This window comes from Cavia porcellus, unplaced genomic scaffold, assembly GCF_034190915.1.
Source record: "Cavia porcellus strain 051 isolate PalLab524CR breed Dunkin Hartley unplaced genomic scaffold, mCavPor4.1 scaffold_12, whole genome shotgun sequence".
Lineage (NCBI taxonomy): Eukaryota > Metazoa > Chordata > Mammalia > Rodentia > Caviidae > Cavia > Cavia porcellus.
The window spans coordinates 30,715,149-30,737,944 of NW_026947495.1; the positions used below are offsets into that span (position 1 = coordinate 30,715,149).

General features: G+C 32.0%; 1 protein-coding gene across 6 annotated transcripts in view; it reads right to left on the reverse strand.

Moving 5' to 3' along the window:
• Positions 1–22,796, reverse strand: part of Lrp1b (LDL receptor related protein 1B) — a 1,703,137-nt gene that overhangs the window by 13,085 nt on the left and 1,667,256 nt on the right. For all 6 annotated transcript variants that reach the window (XM_063259026.1, XM_063259028.1, XM_063259024.1 and 3 more), the window contains one exon: positions 4,602–4,678. In XM_063259026.1, coding sequence (XP_063115096.1) covers positions 4,602–4,678 — 77 coding nt within the window. The remainder of the gene's footprint in view (positions 1–4,601; positions 4,679–22,796) is intronic.

The following is a 22,796-nucleotide window of genomic DNA, read 5'->3' on the forward strand; positions in this document are numbered from 1 at the left end:
ATATATACAGAATAATATACAGATAGGGGAGACATATAAAACACCCAATAATTACTGTCAGAAAAGAAAATCCTTACAACATTGTCAAAACTCAGAAATTCAATACAGGGACTGAATATTAAAAGTCATTAAAGAAAAACAAAAAACACAATTATAAACTTACTATAATTACAGGAAATTTCTCAACATAAACATTAAAAAAAAAAAAAAAACAAAAAAAAAAAACAGGAGAGCTTAGAGTGAAGTGTTTCTAACCCTAAAAGCAAACAACTTTCAACCCAGATTTCTGTATTTTCCAAAACTACTTTTTGAAATCGGTGAAGAAATAAGGTATTTCCATGACAAAGAGTATGTTAAGAAATTTATAACAGGACTAGTACTGCAAAACATTCTCAAGGATATCTTCTTAAAGACAATAAAACCAATAACGCCAGGCATCTAAAGAACTGAAATTCACCCAAGAGCATTATTATGCACTAAAACTAAAAATCAATGGCAAAAAGTCATTAAATTATGCCAACACATGGAAATTAAATAATACATGTTTGGATAATCAATGTCTCACAGAATAAATCAAGAAGAAAATTAGACAGTTGTTAGACTCAAATGATAATACCACGTGCTAGAACCAGGGGGACACAATGAAAGCAGTCCTAAGAGAGAATGTTCACATCGGAAAAACAGTGAGTCCAAGAAATAACCTAAAAATGAATCGCAAAGGCCTAAAAAAGCAGAAACTATCCCAATCCAAAGCTAGCTGGAGGAAGGAAATTATAAAAATGAGAGCAGATATTAGTGAAAATACAAAAATTAAAAACCAATTAACCAAATAGTTTGTATAAATAAAATAAAGAGCAAAACAAACAATAGAATATTAGAAATTAAGAGATAGATTATTTGAAAAAGAGAAGGACAAGAAATGGAGGGGAAAAGCAGGGGAAAGGTGTAAAAACATACTGAGATGTGTTATGTGCATGTGCTAACTCCCCATAATGAATGAAATCATAATGTACCACAAATACATATTAACAAAAAATTAAACTTCTTTTTCCTTAAATGGTGGGTATTAGATAATTCATACCAGCAATGGGGATGATGACAAATAAAAAAGATATATGTGATATATAGAGAGTATATTTAGCATATGCATATATTTAATATTACAATGCTTGCTCTTGTTCTTTTTTGATATTTAAATTTAAAATCATGAAACAATGTTTTCTAGCTAAGACAACAAGCCATCCGGTAACATCAGCTGGCTGCCTTTCTAGGTCCTGCTCTCCAGTCTCATTTTGTAACCAGTAACTCTTTGTGTCAGTTGCTTAGAAGAAACTGTCAAGCTTCATCTTGTTTTTATTTTTGTACTTTCATTGTTTTGCTTTCTTATTTTATTGATGCTTTCCCCAGTAGTAGCTGACCTTTGGGAGAACAGTCATGTGCCTTTTCACTGATTGTCTGGGAATGAGTACAGTGCTTGACACTCAGAGGAAACTCAACCAGTATTTCCTTCGGGAGAATTAGGATACAGGCATATTTTTTTTTTTTTTTTTAGTTTTGATTTGTCTGTATGCATTCAATTTGTGATTTCTATTACCAGGTGTGTGTGTGTGTGTGTGTGTGTGTACCAAAGCAGGATTGCTAGTATAAAACGAAATATGGAAGAGGGTGGAAGAGAAACAATAATTCCTTCAAAGAATCTCTGTTGTCAACATAACAACTACCAAATTTCTACATTATGTCTCCCCAAAATGCTAAGTATATTTTTATCTTCCTCAATTTTAATATATTCTTACTGAGCATATGCTCTTTTAAACTTTATGTAAATTTAAAGTAGGAGTATATAATATAGAATTTATCACCCTGAGCTGCAAATCCTCAGTATATTCAAAAGAGTTAGCCTAGCTTGTTTTTCAAGTGGAACCATAGTACAAAGCTACAGGCTAACATAACCTAATTAACACAGATTGGTTTTCAGATACTTTAAATGTCAAGAACCGGAAAACACCTGCACCACTATGCAGAGATGATTAAGAAAAAAGTTGTGCATGAATTAGAAAGTTGAATTCCTGTGCAAACTGACAGTAGTTGCTCAGACAGAAGCTGTGTATTCCGAACTATGCCAAGGTCCAGTGATCATGAAATACTTTACTGTAAGAGAAAATGCAGATTTGAAAACATATTTTTGACTACTTATCTTTCTTATTTGGTAGATGAATTCTCTTTGTTTGGAGCATATCTTATAAACATTAAGACTGCTCAATTTTACCTGAGAGAATGAAAGAAATCCTTTTCCTGTAGCAAATATCATGTTAACTATCTTGTCCTTCTTTCTAGAACTATTATGGTAAGTATGTTTAAGCAAAAATGTTTGATGATAAATATTTCCTAATAAGGTCATGTTTGGTCATAATTTGACATTTATGTAGCGAATCATCCTTTCAATATGCATTGATACTTCCTTTACAGTTAATGTATTTGAATCAATGATGAGAAGAAAAACCTAAGACTCTTTGGAACAATGTTATAACTTCTTGCAATCCATAACCATCATTCTGTCATATGATATCCTTTATTTTAGAAGTGTGGCATATAATGGACATGTTTTCTTTTTAAAGAGGTTGCTTCCCGTGCAAACAGAGAATCTGCACTTCAACAAAATTATCTTGATCATCTTCCTCCAAACCGTCTTCGGAACAATAAGATTTCCCTTTGAGGATGGATTTTACATGAGATTAAAAAATCAAAAGACATTGTACTCAGTTTCCTCTTTTTTTTTCAGAGTTGTGCAGCAATTAAAATTGTTTTTTGACCTTCTAAAAGACTTTCTAAATTATTTATAATAAGAAACATAGAAATTAACATGAAAGAAAGGCTAAAGCACTAAACCTCACATGATACATTTATAAATTTGGTGTGCTCATCAGACTGATATCTTCAAATGCAGTTTTTATTTTTTTGAAAACACTTTTAATGAATGTTGCTTTATAGACATCGTTTTTAAGATTGTGTTATATTTGTATATCTCCAAAATTTTTATTAGTAAAATTATTTTGAGACTTACATCCTGAAAAGGGAGAACATACTTCTATTTTTCTTATTTTCTTTTTTAATATCAAATTAGGCAAACAATATTATGCCACACAAAATTTTTAATGAACTAATTCCCCAAATCTCAGCACGCTTATCCTACAATTATGTACCTGTATTTTACTTTAGACCTTCTCCCTTCTGGATCTAAAGGCAACAGGCAAAGACAAATTCAAAATGCTCCATGACCAAGTATTACTCACTTCATTTTTTACACTAAAATATATACTCCCAGACATAATTTTAGATATATTTGTTATTTTTCCAAGATGCTCATACTTGTTACACAAAAACTATCTCTATGTGCTATAAAATTGGACAGTGTTATAAAGCAATTAGTCAGAAACTATTTGGGAATAAGGACAAAAATAGTAGATTATGAAATGCTCTATTTGCTCCTAGGATACAAAGATCAAATTTTGTTTGTATCTTTCCTTTTGCAAAAATTCTGAAGTAGTATGTTTTTCATTTGTCTTTTTATGATGTTTCTGGAGCTGACAAAAACAGGGAAAATTGCTAAAGTATTTGTGAGTCAAGGAAATTATTTTTTTCTCCTAAAGAATGTACATGTTAACCTAGTGCATATTACAAAAATTCTCAAAGTATCTCCACTCATGGTCAAATAAATGAAAACATATAGGAATGAGTAAACTTTTTTGGATACTTTTATTTTTACAAGCTCATTATATTGTTTTAAATTGTCAAAAAATATAGAAAGAAATGTAACAATGATGGCAATTAGCCTTTCCTAAGATTACAGCTGCACGAAACACAGGCATTGTGCAAGGCTGATAAATATCTTAGTACCCTCTAAAATCAGTATTTTAATGATAAAGAAAAAATAAGTTTCATCCACATTAAAAATTGTGGGAAAAGTAAATTTTCTTTTCTTAAACTAGTCAGTCAAGCCTGTTTATTTAAGAACACATTAAAATGCACTTCTTAGGAGGCAAAGGAAGGCTTTATTAAGCAGAGGTACAGGACAAACTCAGGAACGGAGTTCAGGTGCTCAGAGATACTGGAAATCATTTATTTGCGTCAGGGAGTTGAAATCAATGGAATTTGATAATCGGTATTCTTAAAATAAGACACTGTAATCTAATGAAAAATGGGAGTATTATTTTCACATTCATTGTGATCCTTCATGGTTGATGGTCATTTCCTAATAAACACTAATGCTGTATTTGTAGTTGTTCTCTGAAAATCCAGGCCTGTTGAGATGAACTTTAATCCCTAATAGAACACACAGGTTCCTGCACTTGTCACCTCATCCTGAAACAACTCTCATCTTGCAAAAGCTTTCAAATTAAGAAAGATGTCTTCTGTGATTCCGTGAAGATCTATTAAGTTTCAGGAATAACATAAACCAAGCCAAACAAACAAACAAAAACAAAACACACACACACACACACACACACACACACACACACACACACACACATACACACACACATCAGAAACAAAAGATTTCTTTGCTATGTAGATTAAACAAGATAGTGTCCTGAACAACTTACTTGTGCTGATATGGTCTGACTTGCTGCTTTTAGGTGCTGGCCTCTCACACTGTGTGCCTGACCAGTTGGTAGAACATCTGGAAAGATCCAAACAATGACAATACAGATTAGTGGGTAACAAGACACAAGAGTCTAATGTAGGAACTTTAAATAAAATTATAAAGGAGAGGATCATCACAGATTCATGAACATTCAGAGCTAATCCTGCTAATTTCCTGTGTATTGTCAGTATGTTGAGAGTAACTCCAACTGGACATTGCTTGCTGAAATACTTTTCAGAATTTAGATTCATAGTTATTTGTCTGTTCCAAATTCCACTTCAAATGGCATATTTAACATCAATATTGAAATTATAGTTAAGAATTGGAAATTATTTTAAGAATTAATGAGGTTTATAAAAAAACCACTTAGGAAAATTGAGCTTGCATATCAAGGAAATCCTTCATGAATTAAGATTCCATGTTTTGTTTTCTGATGATTTAAAGTCCAAAGTGGAATTAACTACTAACCAGCAAATAGTCTTTTGTGTCAGTGTTTGAGCAGAAGATTTTTTTTAATTTTCCTACTCAGATTTAGAAATAAAATGCCTTTTTTTAAAGATCATGTCTTCTAGTGTGAAGTCAAGAGAAGCTATCCAAGTTTTTACTGAGAGAAGCACTTTTCTTTTTATAGACATGAGCACGTTATCATGACAAATCTAGTAGGGGATATAAATAATAGATCTGATTAAATTCTATCCTTTAAAATAATCATAACCATATCATTAGGTGATTGAATAAAAATAAATGTTGGTACAGTTATAGCTGTGCTTAAACAATGTCACTGGCTAACACAGATGCTTCTGTGAATCTGACAAAAAAATCCACAGAGAAACAATTTAATTGGCCTCAGTTCTTATTTAAAATGACTGTCAAATACCACTATATCAAGAATAGTTGTAAACAATAAAGGAACAGCTTCCAGAACCATTCCAAGTTGCTTTCTCTGGGCACAGTGGACAAAACTAAATAGCTGCAATTTCAAGTTTTCTGTCAATTCTGTCAGAGCCAATTCAGAGAGCAGAAGCTATTTTCTGAACTAAGCTTCAGTGATACAATGTGCATTATTTGTGATTTTTAGAAAGGCAGTATTGGCTCTCCTGAAACACAGGCAAATACCATAAAATCATCATACTGACAAACTCAAGTCATTAACACAGAACTTTGTTTCATTAAAGGCATATAATAACTTCAGCATAATTGAAAATTATGCTACTTGAATACAGTTATTTGATTAATAATGATAAATTATAAAACTATGAATATGGAGCATGATTTAAATGAAAATTAATACTGTTATTTATATTGTGATTCAGGTCATTCCCCATGCATTAGCCAATTTTTTGAACAGTTATTCATAAAAGACTTACACGTGGCATAATTTTATGTAATTATAATTTATGAGAAACAGTAGTACAGGTAAATCATTAAAACACATAAATAAATTTTTGTCAAAGATTGTGACTCTGACCATATTATTGAAGTGAACTAATGGAAAAAAGAGCACATTTTTACCAAATTACGATAAAATGAATCATGAAAAAAATTACTTTTAAAAATAATGTTTAATCCTCATTTCGCTGAATGGTCTAGAAATAATGTTACAGTTCCTCACAGATTCTAATGTTTGACATAATCCACAGCAGAATTCAAAATCAAATGTTAGGAATATTTTGCAGACATATATTTGTAGTGATTTTGATCACAAAATTCTTTTCTGTGTAATAGTTTTGCATCTGTCAAGTCTTCATAGATTGCCCACTGAGAATGTCTTAAATGCTCTAACTCAAGATTAATAATGATTTCTTAATAATATATTTATATAGCTGGTGTATACAAAGCTAAATGTGTATAATCATACCGAGCTATTATTATACCAAAATGTGCTCTTTCATTACCTCATTGAAAAAAGTAGATTGGCATTCATCTTAGGTAAAAGCACTGACCTGAGATATATTTTATAGTGCTACAAGAGATATGAACCTCTGGAGCTCGTCATTACATTTAAATGCTTCAATGTCAGGAAATGGAACAGGAGCTTTTAATAATAACCCATCGGGTTACATTCTAAGATGGTACCATTTATTTTAAATACTTTGGAAAAGTATGACTTAAGAGTTACTCACAGCAAAGAAGGTAAAGATAGGGTGATTGTTATTACAAACTGGGGATTATTTAAGTAGGACAAATGTATTGTCCTACAGTATGATATAATGTACTAATTTGTCTCTGGCTTATAACCCAATTCTTAAAAGTGTGAACAAAGTCCCTGCCAATGGCAACAATGCTCTTCTCTTAAATTGTGGAAGCACATCTAATTCCTAACTTTTGGAAATATTTTAGTTTTTACATACTGAAAATAACTATCAAGGATGGAACTGGAGAAATAATTTGAACAGTTATATATCTTAATCAGCTAATAACCACCTTGCTATACCTCCTTCTACTACTTACAAAATAATATTTTATGACTAAAGATAAAACATGTTCCACTGTCTTGCATTTGTTCCTGCCTTAAAAAATACTCTCCTTAGAGATACTAAATCAAATAGAAATTATTATTCTCATTGCCTACTTTACAAAATTGCAATTTAAGGCATTTGCTGCTCCACAAGTTTTTCTTCCAGTGGTTGATTTAAGACCAAGTATTTTTATCATCTTTATAAAAATTCATAAATCTTCATACTCTAGACTACAATGATCAAAGCCATTAATGGTGGGACATTTAACAAATGGAATGTGTGCAAAATCATCAAAATTTCCTGTTCATTTTCTCACTGAGTTATCTGCATAATAGTGCTGACCATAATTTCTCTGTCTCTGTTTCTCTGTCTGTCTGTCTTTCTGTCTCTCTCTCTCTTATTCCTCAAGCATAATTCTCAGTCCTTCCTCTGGCTATCTTTAAGTCCGGACTACTGCAATCCACTGCTCACGGTGTTTACCCAGAAACAACTTTCTCAAATTCTCTCGGCATAGTAGCCACAAAGAATCTTGTCTTTTTCTTTAGCAACACAAACATCACAACATTCATTTAAACATTATGCTAAATTTGTTTCTCTTTGCTCTTAAGTATAGAACAATGAAAATCTATTTTATCTTATCACTGTATCTTATTTAAATTTTAAAAACTTTCACCAAATATAACTAAATACTGTTGGATTACAGATAGACAGATAAGTTATTACTGGTCTACTCAAATCATGTATCCTTCATTCTGTTCATCATCATTCGAAAGCAATGTTCCTAGCAGTTTAGTACATCCAATAGCTGCCTCATAAGAAGTATTGGTTTAAGATCCTTTAATTTTTCCCCTTTCTCTTAAGCCATTAACTTGAAAGGGGATAACTTATTGCTACATTTTAAAAAATTATGATATCACCTCCATTATAACTCAATGAATAAAATATTCTTAAATACAGCATATTTTATGGTATTTCTTTATCTTCTAGATAAAAGAGTATTTATCACTGAACTGAAATTTGTTAAAGCTCAGATTCTGCAGTATCAGGTAAGAGTTAACACAAAAAAAGTTAGGATTTTGACCAAGAATTTGAATCTTAGTAAGATAAATCTGATGGAAGTAATTCACAAATCATATTTCAAGAAATATTTGAGTTAAACATCTTACTCCCACAGATGTCATTCTTATATAAATATCATTCTACAGTTGTTTATTCTTTGGTTGAGAATAACAAAGTATGGCTGGTAATTTAGCTCAGCAGCACAAGTACCTGCCAGGAAAGCATAAAGTCATGAGTTCCATCCATAGTACAAAAAAAAAAAAAAAAAAAAAAACCAAGACCTTGCGTATAGAGCATGGGAAGCTGAACACCTATTTTAGCTATTTTTAAACTTAATTCTTGGGGGCTGGGGATTTAGCTCAGTGGCATAAACTTGCAAGCAGGTAGTCGTGAGTTCGATCCCTGGTACCGATGAAAACAAAAAAGACAAAAAAAATTAATTCTTATGTCACTATTACCATGAGACACACTGTTACTTTATCATACTCTTTATGGTTTTTGTAATTATTGTATAGCTATGATTTCTTTGTTTCAGTTATAACTTTCTGTGCCAAAAAGGAACACCTAGTGTAAAAGCAATAGTGCTCTGTCCAATGAGGAAGCACAATAAGTACTTCTAGACTAGCAAAATATTTGGCTTTTATGAGAATCAAATACAATGTTTAAGATGGAATTTATTACACTTAATGGCACAAAGTCTCTGGTCTAAATAATAATAGTTTTGTGATTATTACAAAGATTAAGTTAGATGTAAAATACTGATATGTGTTAAAATTTTAGTTTTTCACAATAACAATGATCAGTTTATAGAAACTATTTCTGTCATTATTTGCACAAACATGATCTAGAGTCACACACTTTGAGGGAATTTTAAGGTAAAACAATGCGATTAATATCTTCTTTCTCTTCTCATCAAATTTAAAGTGTATGGGAGTCTGAACCACAATGAAGTGCAAAGGTGAATGCAGTGAATGCAAGCAATTTGAAATTGAATTTGTCCTCTTATATATGTGTGCAGGGCAGACAGTGATGATGGAAATATCTAGAAAGAAAAATCTTTTACTACACTGCTTTTTATTTTTATACACAGGGAAAAACATTGGTGAAATGGGTGAAGCAAGTCTTGAAATGCAAGGCAACTGTCATGCATGACTGAGTGCTCCCACAGCTCATTTGATAAAAATTACAAATAAAAATGCATGTTATGCATCATCATGTAGGCAAAACCATTCTCATGCAGTAATGATAGAGAAAAACAGGTCACTTGAGAAATATTTTCATGAATTCTGCAAATTTTATTCTTTTGATTTTCAGAACATGACTGTATTTATGTGATGCACCTGAGTGAGAAGCTTGACCCTCTGTGTGGTTTCCAGCATTTTATTCCTTCTCTTCTAGTTATACCAGCATGAAAATGGAAAAGTGTTCCTTGTATTTGGGGACAATATTTAGATATTTATAAAAATGTTGTATTTTATTTTAAAACATTTTCATTTTTTATCTTACAACATCTCCAGATAAAGTTATTTCATGTTTATATAAGGATTTTAGAATTTTTATAACCCATTTTACTCTCACCTATAATTTTGCATAAAGTTCAATTAATATTTGCCAAAATTTTGTATAACAATAAACTCATTGAATACACAACATAGAAATTTATCTGGTGTATGAAATGAAGAAAGCATTTAAATAGTTTGCCAAAATAAATACAACTAAGTAATGAAAATAAAATGCAATGTTATTTTGTCATACTTTAATGATAATGCCATTATCTTTTTAATTGTGGGGTGGTAAGGAGTAATATTTTTATTTATTTTTCATGCTCAGACCATTAACAGACTTTAATTAGGAGGTCAAAAATTCTTTTAAAAAGTATGTCAATTTGAATTCAACACATTTTTTTGAGTAGCAAAAGTAGAGGAATTACCACTTTATTTAGTTGTGGGGTTTTTTTCCCCCATAAACTGGTTGGTACTATGATTTGTTTTTTCAGTACTGTGAACCAAATTTAACTGTCACTTTTTACATGACTATAAATTACATTGCATGAGTTTCTGAAAAAAGCTTGTGTCAGTCACTTAAATTTCTGTTTGACACATTGTACATTATACTTGATTCGACTCTATAATAATGCACCATAATATCAATTTTAAAATTTGCTATATTATATTTAAATGTTAATTATTGCTATAGAGATTAAGCCAAAATAAATCTATTTTTATATGAAGAAATTTTGGTCAGATAGAGGTCTTGCTTTCTGAAAAGTAAGTAGGATTTGATAAGGTACAACACTAGTGGTTTGCTAAATAAAATTTATCTTAGGCAAGATAAAAATAAGATGTTTCAGTTTAAAGTGTTGGCCATCAAAGAAGTGAAAATCAATAACATAGACTATATAAAATGATTTAATATGAAAATCATGGAAATATATGAGAAAAGATAAAATATGGCTTATCAAATTTTGTGCATCAAATGTGATGCACAAAAGAAAGTTTAAGTAGGTTGAGATAGACATATTTAAATGTAAAATTCTATGCAATGGACTTACAAAGAAATGGCCACTAAAACACTGCTGACTAAATATATACAAAGGAAGTGAAATTTTTACAGATGAAAATTTTCACCATGTAAGTAATATCCAGAATTTTCTGTTATAAGAGATCAGAAAGGTTTTATTAGAATGAATAGATTAAATGTACTCATATGAGGGTTTTATGTGTGTCAACTAAAAAAAGCTGGGCAGAAAAACTAAATGTGTGCTGCAATATTGGTGGAAAGTTCCCAAGATAAGTGGCCAATTCCAAAGTCACTTTAAAACTTGAAACTTAGAGAGGGAATATCTGCATGCTCAGTGCCTCATAGGCAAACTATCTTTAGATCTGGATATGTCTTGTTTAGTGTAAAGTAAGAGTAAATAGTATAAAATTTTTGATGTGAAAACTCAACAAAGACCCTTCATAACTCGTAGAACTTTTAAAATGTAAGGTGATAAAACCTGAAATTATCATAGCAGTATCTGGCATGTTCGACTCACTTATCAGACTGTTCGTTATTGTTGCTGTCTGTAATATGCTACCATAAATGTCAAATAAGTACAAATTTGGAGGCAGCCATGGGCTATCAAGAGATCTTATTACAATGGTTTGAATATGTGAGTGTCTTCTTATATAAAATACAAAATGTACATTGCCTACAAATATCCAAATCACTTTACATAACAAGATCCATGCACTGATATAATGCAATTAGCCTCTTTTAAAATTGTTAGCTAGTACCACTGGGAAATGAATCCATTATGTAAATGACTATTTTCTTTCTAGAACTTTAGCGTGGCCCATATTCTAGTTATAGCATTTCTTGATTATCCCCACAAATTCCCCCAAAGGTAACATAAATGTTTGTAGAACCAAACAATTTAGTCAATTTCAACACTCAGTTCCTACAATTCAGCATCTCTCGAAATGCAGAACTTGTGCTTTTGACAGTTTTTTGAGAAAATTTTAATTGCTTAAAAACAAAATAAGCAATCAAAAATGTAAATGAGATAGGCTGAAGTAAAATAAGCAACATGTGCTAGTCCAGTTGTCATATGAATTAATAGCTTATTCACCTTATATAAATAACTATTAGTCATGAAACACTAGATTTATTTAACATATACAGGAACATGTTATTGCTAGAAATATCTAAAAACTTACAACAAAATATTCCCATTAACATCCATTTCCTTTCTAATCCAATTGTTAGGTTTCTTTCCTTAAGATGAGAAGGTTTATAAGGCAATGGTTTTAAAATTGATGTAATGTCTTCATTAAATCTAAAGTGCTATGAAGTGTTTTTTCATTATAGAGAAAACTGTAACCTTGAGGTCAGTTACAAGTTTGTGTATATATTTGAGCAGCTTACAATCACAGATATATTATCTTCTATATTTGCATATATTTCTACATGCATTTTTAAGTATCTAAATACAATTTGTTTATAAATATTGTTGGAGTATGATTTCTTAAAGGTAGAGCTTGTTTATTATATAAGTATTATTTCATGTCTCAGTATGTAGTACACAGTCTGTATATATGTATAAGCAATAAATCTGCTTGATAATGAATAGAGAAACAGGAGGCAATGTTGAACATTTTTGAATTCACATCCATGCATATGGGATTATTTGTACTTTTATCTCTGAACTATATATAACACCTCTCACAAGAGCATGCTCTGATCTAGTGATTTCTCTCTGAAAGTGATATTACTGCATTATGTAACATTTGACATAAAAGAAAGTTATTTTTATTCTTAATTTCATTAGTACACTTATTAATTCTTCACTTATATGATTAGATTCTAGTTATCTAGGTACAAATAAATTTTGTTCACTAAATCATAAAAAATGTGTACCATTTAGCTCTTGTCTCAGAATGCAGCAAACTAAGACTGTTACTGTTTACTACAAAGATATCAGCTCTCAAGGTCTTTGGTGGATACACTGATAAGGAAAATAGTTTTATTATGAAAACAAGCAAATCTATAATGAAGCATACATTTATTCTATCAATTACATAAAATAATCATCTAAAATGAAACTGCCAGTATAGGTGACCCTTACATCACAAGTGAATTTTGTAATCAGGCAAGCCCCAGTGGCAATCTGAACTCCCCACTTAATAAAGGCTCTTTGACCAACTCACCCTATTTCAGGTTTCTCATTTCTTATAAAGATCAGTCCTTTTTGTCTTTGTAACACAGTCTCCTCAGATCTAGCTTCTTATGTTTTAACCTTTATTTTCCCTTTTCCTCAAGTTTTTAAATTATTTTTACCTTTTGAGTTTTGTGATTTTTTTCAGTACCTCACAGCTTTTCTTCTTTCCTTCTTTCTTTCCTTACTTCCTGTGTCCATCCCTTTTTATTCCTTTTCTTCCTTTTTTTATTCTTTAACTTTGCAAAACAAGTTTAGCATTTTAAAAATCACAGCAATTTAGACTTTCTTGTTACACTGCAATTCCATACATAGTATTTTACATGTCACATGGGTTTAATGCAATCTTGTAAATAATATTTAATAATATAAATATAAAAAGCAATTATTAGATTATATATTAATTACAATATAACTATAATATCTAATTCTGGTTCCCCATAGAGCAAATCATAGGCAAAGTTTCTCTACATGCTCAGCAAGATGACACTTTCTGATATTGAGCTTTAAAAGAAAAATTTTTGCTAAACTACATTATAGAGCATTTTAAATTTACTTTCTAACCTCACACTAAGTGTGGCTGTTTAATATCAACTCTAATCCTCTTGTGAGAACAGTACAAAGTAAATTTAGGATCAAATAATAGATTGAAGGTTGATTAATGCACTTTAATTGACCTTTCCAAACATTAAACAGTAAAGAGAAATAAAACTTTGTTGTTATAAATCAGTTTACACAGTGATGTAAAATAATGGAATGTGGTCCAGTGTGGGAGTGCATGCCTATAATCCCCCTTTAAGGAGACTGAGGCAGAGTGATTGCTGTGAGTTCAATGCCAGGCTAGGCTAAAAGTAAGTTCAAGGCCAGCCTCAACTGCATAGTGAAATCTGGTTTCAAAAGCATAAAAATAAATCAATAAATAGGAGTGTTTTTTTAAGCAATAAACTCTAGGGAAAGCAATCAGACAATAAAATTGTTTAACGAGTTATCAGCTACATAAAGGCAAGTAATATATAGTTGTATATTATTATATATAGTAATATATATATATATATATATATATATATATATATATTACTATAACCAATCCTATAGTTGGTTTCTTTGGTTGTTCTAATGTATTAGTTAGATATAAGGCCAAGAATGCATTCTCTAATCAAGGGAAAATAATATGATTATATTAAAGTTCTAAATAATAGCAACTGAACAGTATACATTCCACTAAACTTACTTTTAACAGATTGAGCAAACTATAAAAAGTGTTTGCATTAGTGGCACAATGCAACAGATGTTTTAATCCATGCATATACTATAACACAGGTACTTCAGGTCAGCCATTTCAGTAGCCAATATTTAATATGTGTTTATGGAGAAATCTTTTAAAATCCTTTCTTCTAGCTTTGCAAAATGTATAGAATATTGTGGATATCTGTAACCTATGTAATCAGGGTTTTTATTAAGTTATACTTCTTGTACTTTAAAAGCAGAAATTACAGATCATGTTCAAACAGAAAACTATGGCACCTGCATTTCTAATTTTCCTTATGCCATGACTTGCACGGTAAAAGAGTGGGTAAGACCTGTTACCTGAGAGAGTAAAGGATAGATACTGATGTGACAAATTTTCTTGGCCTTTTCTGCTTCAAACGATATGCACATTTCAGATTTTGTGCTTTGAGAGTGTGCCAAGGGGCAGACAGCAAATCAAGGACATACAGTAGCCTGACTTTTGAAACACTACAGGCTGCTAAAGTTAAATTGCTCAACATTCCTGCTGAAAACGCATGATGTATTTCAGATCACTCCTGACAAGTTCCTTCGGCTCTTCCCAGTTGCTTACTGTGGGGCCACAAGACAGGTTGTCAGCCGGAGGGATGCCTAGCCCGATGGCAGGACCCAGGAAGACCATGTGGTGCAGTCTCCTTCCGGCAGGGCCAGCACTTTCAGAATTCAAGGCCTTAATTAGCCATCACGATATAGAGTGATGATTTTGACTTTTTAAAATTTGTGTCAGAAACAGAACTCATTATCTGTCTCCCAAAGCCTCAACAAATGTTTCTCTAATATTCATGCATTTTCTTTCGTGTATCTAACCCAAAGAACTTGTAAATTACTGCTAAATGATTAATAAAATAATTAGATTGAAACAAACACAAATCTGAAATGAAGAATGAAAATAATGCCCCTAGTTCAGGTCACTTTTTGTGACTGTGCTTTTATTACTCACACATTCACTTTGTAACCTACATTTGAAAACCAAGGTAAAATGTTTATTAAGCTAGTGCCTGTGTATTGTAGGTGTAAGAGAGAGGCAAACACATGCCACTGCTCGCTCTGTTTAATCAGTGAAAGATGAGCTAGTCTTACTTATTGCGGTGCCTTCACAACTACTATTGCTGTCTCCGTCATTGTACTGCCGACCTTTTGTTCACGTAAAAATTTCCCCTATTTTCAACAACAGGATCACTGTCCTCACTGTTTTCCAGCTTCAGATTGCTAAAGGACCAAGTAATACCAGATTCTGATCGTTTCATGACTGTCTGTTTGAGTGGTTTTAGGTTTACATATTTTTAGTGGAATGTTTACTATGTTGAAAGCAATAGTCTATACATATAGATATCTATACCTATTTATCTATTTGTGTATTTATCTATCTGTCTATCTATCTATCTAGAGAGACAGAGACAGAGAGACAGAGACAGGGAGATATGGAGAGAACAGAACCAAAAATGTGTACATTTCAGGAAGAGAAAAATAATATGATTTTTTAACAGATAGTTTTATGTTACATTCATATGAGTTCCCTAGGTGGATATCGTATATATCCACTATACTGTTGACCTGTAGAATGGAAAGTAAAAATTCATACTGCAGAATGAGAGGTCAATACCCATCATAAAATACGGAACATCAAAGAGTAATATGAGACATGTAAACATACATGCAAGTAAACACACAGGACACACATGTTCATACACACACAGGATACTATTAAGAATGATAATTTGTGGAGGACCATATTCCAAAAAAAACAGCAATAGGATGTCAGTGCAAATCTTACCAATCACCCACACTTTGGGAAAAAAAGAGAAACATGCATGAGAAAAATATTTTAGCAGGTTATATTCAGTTTTTGTTTGAAAAGAGACAGTAAAACATACTGACTGTGCAGTCATGTTGCTGACCACATGGAGTTACCATGGGTAAGAAGCAATAACACACTCATCATATTAAATGTCAGAGAGTTTTTCTACTTTGTGATTTTGGGGAAAAAAAGAGTGCTTACATTGATACAATTTCAGAAGCAATACAATCATCAAGGCCATAATTTTTGGTTCTCTACTTACAGACAAAACGTATTTTAAAACTTATTTTTTTCTATTTCTGAAATAAGTAAAAATTTTTTTAAAAATATACCTAAAACGTTAGCATTACCCACCAGTATATTTCTGTTATTATTTTAACATACTTTCTTTAAAAGAGTTTATTTTTACAATCTATATATCAATATCCATGTCTTCATATATGCAGGTGTGTTTATGTACTAAGACAAGCATGTATGCTTTTAAAAATTGGAATATATTCTAATCTATATCATACTGTTAGTTAAAATTGGTTTCTTATTTTTTTTATTTAAAGAGAAAAAAAGAAAGGACATAAAAAACAAAGCACTAAAAGGGTACAGTAAGAAATCACTAATTAATAGGTTACATATTATCTTTCCAGGAACAGTTGTCCAAATTACAAAATTAAAGCATATTAAGTGGACATTCATACAGTGAAATTGGAGACAGTTACGTTCAATGATCCAACAAAAGCTCAGTAAAATGGTTTTCCATCCTACACACTCGAACATACCTGCGGTTATATCCCTTAGTCCACCTTCTTTTCCTCTCTTTTTTACAATAACAATTAGACTTTTGGGGTTTTATTACTCCCACAGTTCTTATTATTTTTTTGAAGAGAGTAAAACCAAATGTGACTAAGCAAAACAGAGTCAGAACAGAAGGGTGGGCATAGCACATGATAAAAAATAGAATACCAGGTGATCAAAAGTGGTTACCATTGTGCCTCTTGCTGTTTTTAAACTGAGTTGTCTATATCATCAGGTATAATAGAATTGATCAAAACAGTACAGAACAAGACCAATAAAACCTACACTGAAGACCTTGTAGGACTTCAAAAAAAGGATAATAGTCAAACCATAATGGGCATCATAGTATATCTTATTGCCTTCAAAGTGGTTGCCTATACCCTCAAACTTGATACTATCAAAATAGAATATAGAATAATCAGACAGAACAAGATGGGGAGAGCAATACTGGGGTTCAAATCAGGTTAATAGGAAAACCAAGAAAGTTACTATAATATGTCCCGCTATTTTTAATTTAGTTTTCCCTTAATTAAAAAATGAGAGGAAATAGATAAATTTTTAAAAAGGGGAGGGGGGAGATTGAGATAAGATAGGACATTGTAACAGAACAACGCAGGGCAGAACCAAACCATTCAAACATCATTGTGTTTCACCACCAGCTAATCTAACATAATAGTAGTCGCCATAGTGCCTCTTTCCTTGAATTGAGTGTATCTTCGTATGCTATAACATCAAGCATATCAAGACAGAGTGAAGCCATTCAAGAGAATGCAAGAATTACAAGGTATTTAAAACCAGCTAATAGAAAACGAACAACATTTCTTTATTATCTGTTTGCCTACAAAGAATTTTGTTTATACACTATAGCATATAGTGAAATATAGTAAGATACAACATGTTAAAACCAGTGGAAATAGACGTACCACAGTTTATGGGACTTCAAAACAAGATGATATTAAATCAGCACTAGCTTTTATGTTGTGTTTTTTTCTTCAAAATAGCTATTTGTACTATCATAGATACTAAAATCGAACAACCCAGGATAAAACCATTGCGGTTAATGAGTGAAAACATTATATGGATTCTTATTTTACTAGGGAATTTTTTTATTATACTCTACATTGTTAAAATTTCTGTCATTGTACAACTACCTATGGCATTTAATGTCACCATTTCAAGGAGAATTTCCCTGGCTATGCTAATGTAAAATCAGTAATATTCCTTCACATTTCTGCATTGCTCTTTCTTACTTTTTCTCTTAACATATAATAACATTTAATGCTATTAAAATATTTAGCAAATATTTTACATCTTTATTTTTTCTCCTTTACTTCTTTGAACTTAACTCTACAAAGTCAAAATTTTTGTGTTTTTTTTTTCAGTGGTACATTCTTAATGCTTAATAGAATATCTGGTTTATAATAGGTAAATATTTGTTGATGAATAAATATAATTAAAGAAAGATTGCTAGTATTCACACTTAGCAGGCAGTATGGGAGAAATCAAGGGATAAAACTCTTTCTTTTGATATTAGGCATACATATGCTACAATTACACCTAGAAATAATCTGGCATGATATTTCAAGGTATCCAGGGTATGTCATAAAGCCACATGGCACAGTAAAAAGAAATATTTATTTGCAATTTAGAAATGTTTTGATGAGCTCTTCAGTTATTTCATATTTTAATAGTAGGTCTTCTGATTTTATTTTGTTACTTTGTTTTCTTTTCTTTTCTTGCTATGTTGCCCAGGTCTCAAACCTGTGGTCCTTCCACCTCAGTATTTCTATAACTGTGATTACAGACATACATTACTATTACCAGCCATACTACACTTTATTTTTTGCTGATAAAGGATTCTGTGTTTTTTCAAAGTCTTTCAAACATTAGAGAAATATTGTAAAAAATTATAACTGGGATATTTCTCTGACCCACATTTAAAACAGTTAGACAACATCTAACGTTGGATTTCATTTTAAATACATTATGATTTATTGTTTTGGGGCATATTAGTGAGCAGTTATCCAAACTCATCAGGCTATGGACAAAGATATCATGACCCAAAGAGGTAGCATAAATGGTGTACAGTGATAGCTAGTCTATCAATTTGGCCTCAAGGTTTCCAATTCTGATTATTCGTATTTAAAATAAATGAGATGAGTACCAAAGATATTTATATACAGAAGATTTTCATCAGGGAAAATATAGTGAAAAAGGAAAATAAATACAATTAATCATTGAATGATTCAAGTTTGGTTAAGTAATGCAGAGAAAATATAGACAATGGAGCACTAGGCAACCATTGCACATTTAAAAAATTAATTTAAAATTAATTTAAAATTAAAATATTAATTTAAAAAATCTAAGGAACATAGGATTGTACTCAAAATGGATCATAAATACACATAAAATGCATGTAACATGACTTAAGTACATGGAAAGCTGCAAATGAATAGTTTTATAAGGAAACTGACTAAACAAAATAACATAGGCTATTACTGGTAAATTAGAGAAACTTTTAAATATTTATTAAAATCAAAAGATTTGCTTCATTTTTTAACTTTTAAAAAATATAATTGATACATAAAACAATATTCACTGGTACTAATCAACTACCATGTAATAATTGGTACATGGATATATTATGCAATATTAAAATTAAGTTAAATATATTTTTAGCATGTTTATAATTTTTGAGAGCAAAAGCTTTAAAAATTCTTCTACTTTTTTAACATATATAGTGAATTACTGTTATCTATAGTTACCACACTGCAATAATATTCTAGACCTTTGTGTTCCTACATAACTGTAACACGTCTTTGAAGAATGCTTAGATCTTTCTCTGCCATTCTGAATTAAGGATATTTAGATATATAGAAAACTCTGAGTCATTTTTCAAAAGAATTAATATTATGAAGAAAAGTCCATTTTTTAAAAAAGAAATACATAAAATGAATATGGGTTTTCATACCTCTGCCATCCTTCAGCACAATGTTAGAGTATTAGACAAGTGCTACCTTCACAAAAACAGAGGCTAAGATGTGGGATGCCCAAGCGCACATTAGGAAGCCACCTAAAATACAAATACAGATCACAGCATGACACCGCCCCAGAGATGCAGCTGGTTATATTTTTGAAGCTATAGTCTTGCTCAGAGCCATGCAGAAATAAAGGAGCTAGTGGCACTTTACACACATTTCCATACTAGTCTCCTTTGTTCTCACACAAAACTTCTTTCTTCTGGAGGTTTTTTATAAGCAAATCCTGGAATTATTATTTTAAAGAAAAACTAAGACCCAAACAGGTCTAACAAATAGAATACAAAGTGTGAAAACTCAATTAACCATACCTCCAAACTACAGGTCATCTGTACTAACTCTATTTTGTGTAATAAACAGAATGTCTTTATTTACCTTTAATAATAAAGATACTAGACAGCAAATCCATCTCTCTAGGGATGTCAGTACAAGATGTTGGGAGTGAGGCTCTCTGTACTGCAGGTATGTAGGACAAGGCCATTACCTCTCTTGAGTTTGCAGGGCCTCATGAGAAATGTGCACAGCTCAGGGACCTGATGTGCATGGCAACTTGACTTTTGCTTGAGATAATTCAGACAGTTTTCTCCTGTTTCCCTCAAAACCACCAAAACACGCTGTTCTGCTAACTGATTAGATATTCTTCCTGTCTCAGATTCCGCCCTCCCCTTAAACTTTGCGTGGACTTTTTCACACACTGAGTGTATAAATGAATGCACCACAGGTGCCAGGCAGCTCCTTTCTCCCATCAGGAGAGAGGGCTCCACCTGACTGCAGCTTTCTGCATGTTGACTCTTGTCTTCTTCATTCTGCTCTGTTCTCACTCCAAAGTTTCTAGAGCTGTGCTGCATTCGATGCAGTAACAGCAGACAGACGTGAATAGAAAAGAGGTTCAATCCTTTACTGAAAACCCAGAACAGAGGAGGTAAATTTCTAAAGGGAAGAATCCCCATCCTCCTCATTATTCTCCGTGAGACCCATTCAGTAATTTGTGCTCAGGACATATTATTTTTACATTTCAGTATCATACTCATCACTGGTGGGATGAAGGTGAAAAAATGTGAATATGATGGTACACTTTGAAAACATATATAAACAGAAAGAGGCTATGGGAAATTGGGAATTCCGGTGAAAAACATTATGTCTAAATAGACTGGCTACCAATAAATTCTCCAGCCAAAATGCATATGGTGACTACATTTATTTCCCAGGACAGTGATAATAAAATGGCACAAACAGGTTTTAGCAAAAGAAACTTATTTGTTTAGATTTTTTGCCAAGAATTGGTGATCAAAGTGTTACCACTCTGATGTTGCTCATTTGGCTTATAAATAGTCATCTCTCTATGTCTTCACATAAACCTGGTTCTCTGTGCTTGTATTTTAGTTTATCTTTTTTTTTATATAGGACAACAGTCCTTTTAACTTAGGTCCAATTTTAATTAATTATTCACCCATCAAATAATCATTCCTTGAAAGGCTCCATCTTCAATATAGCAATATTTAGGGCCCCAAAATACAAATTTGGGTAGCATAAAATTCATCCCATATCCCACACCACTTAGCTCCCCCAAGTCCATGTGTTTTTGCATTGTATAGAAGTTTATTCAGTTCATTAAAATAGCCCCCACATTCTTAACTCATTCTAAAATGAGGAAATTGGAGAAAATTAAGAGTCAGAAATTTCAAGCAGTTCTGAATCTCAGCAGGGCAAATTTGGCTAGATTACTAGTTTGAGGACCATCCTTTGGCTCAATGTTTGGCCCTCTGAACTTAGCAGACAAGCTGTCTTATTGTTTAGTCTTCTTAGATGGTGGCCCATCATGTCTCAGTTGAGGCAGCAACTCCATATCTGTGTCTGTAAACAGCATTTATTTCTCCAAAACTGTAAGCTGGAGCTTTGTTCTCTTGGATTTAAAACTTACATTTGCATCCACTGATTGAGAAAGTACCTTATGGAACTTTGGAGAAGATGGCCTTGCTTCTTTGAAGACCTAGCCGGCATGGCAGCTCTTCTGATGTCTGTACTACCTTTGGCAATATATTTCCTTTTTCTTGAAGGATTATACACATTAGTAGCTGAATTGATCAATTAATGCATTCTATGTATTTTCAGAAGCCCAGCATCCTTCTTCCATTACTTTTTGGTCTCTTTGTCCATAATAGCTGGCAGCATTTGTGCTTAGAGGACTGACTGAATTCCCGAGTCATACCCATAAACTCACAGGAAATTATAGCTATAGTTTCGGTACACTTTCCAGGGCATTTCTCATTTCTTTTAAGTATATACTGAATGAGAGTTGACTGAATCTTCTAATTCTGGTTCATTTTGCTTAACAAATTCCTCAGTTCTTTTTTGGCATTTTACTTTGAAGAGCAAAAAGAAAATAGACCACGCCATTAACTGAAAATATTTATATACGGAGTAACCACTCTAAAGTTCTGCTTTCAATACAACGCTGTATTACAACCACCCTTTTTCTATGGCACTAACAATGATGGCCTCTGTTGCAGTTTCTATCAACTTGTGCCCCAATATCATCTTGCATCTCACCAGAAGCAACTTCGATATTCATATTTCTAATAGGCATCTAGGGTTTTAAAAAAGTTTTTAAAAACCCCCGTCTTTTACTTCAGTTCCACAGGCATTTCCACATTTTGAGGTCACAGATTCACCTCACTTCTACGCATCATAATCTGTATTCTTTTGCTATGGCTACCATATAATAATACTACATAGTAGATAGTTTAAAAACAAATTTAACTTCTCATGGTCTAGAAGTCTGAAAACAAGGTAGTATTATACTAGATTTCTTCTGAGGCTTCAGTCTTTGACTTACAGATACCCATTTTCAAGCTAATGTTTACATGGTGCTTCTCTCTCGCTTTGTCCTAATTTCTTCTTATAATAATAATGGCCAGATTAGATGAGAGAGCATGCCTAAAGATCTCATTAAGTCAAACACCTCTTTAGTCTACCTGTAAAAGGAAATGCAATCCCATTCTGAGGTATGCCAGGTTGGTGGCCC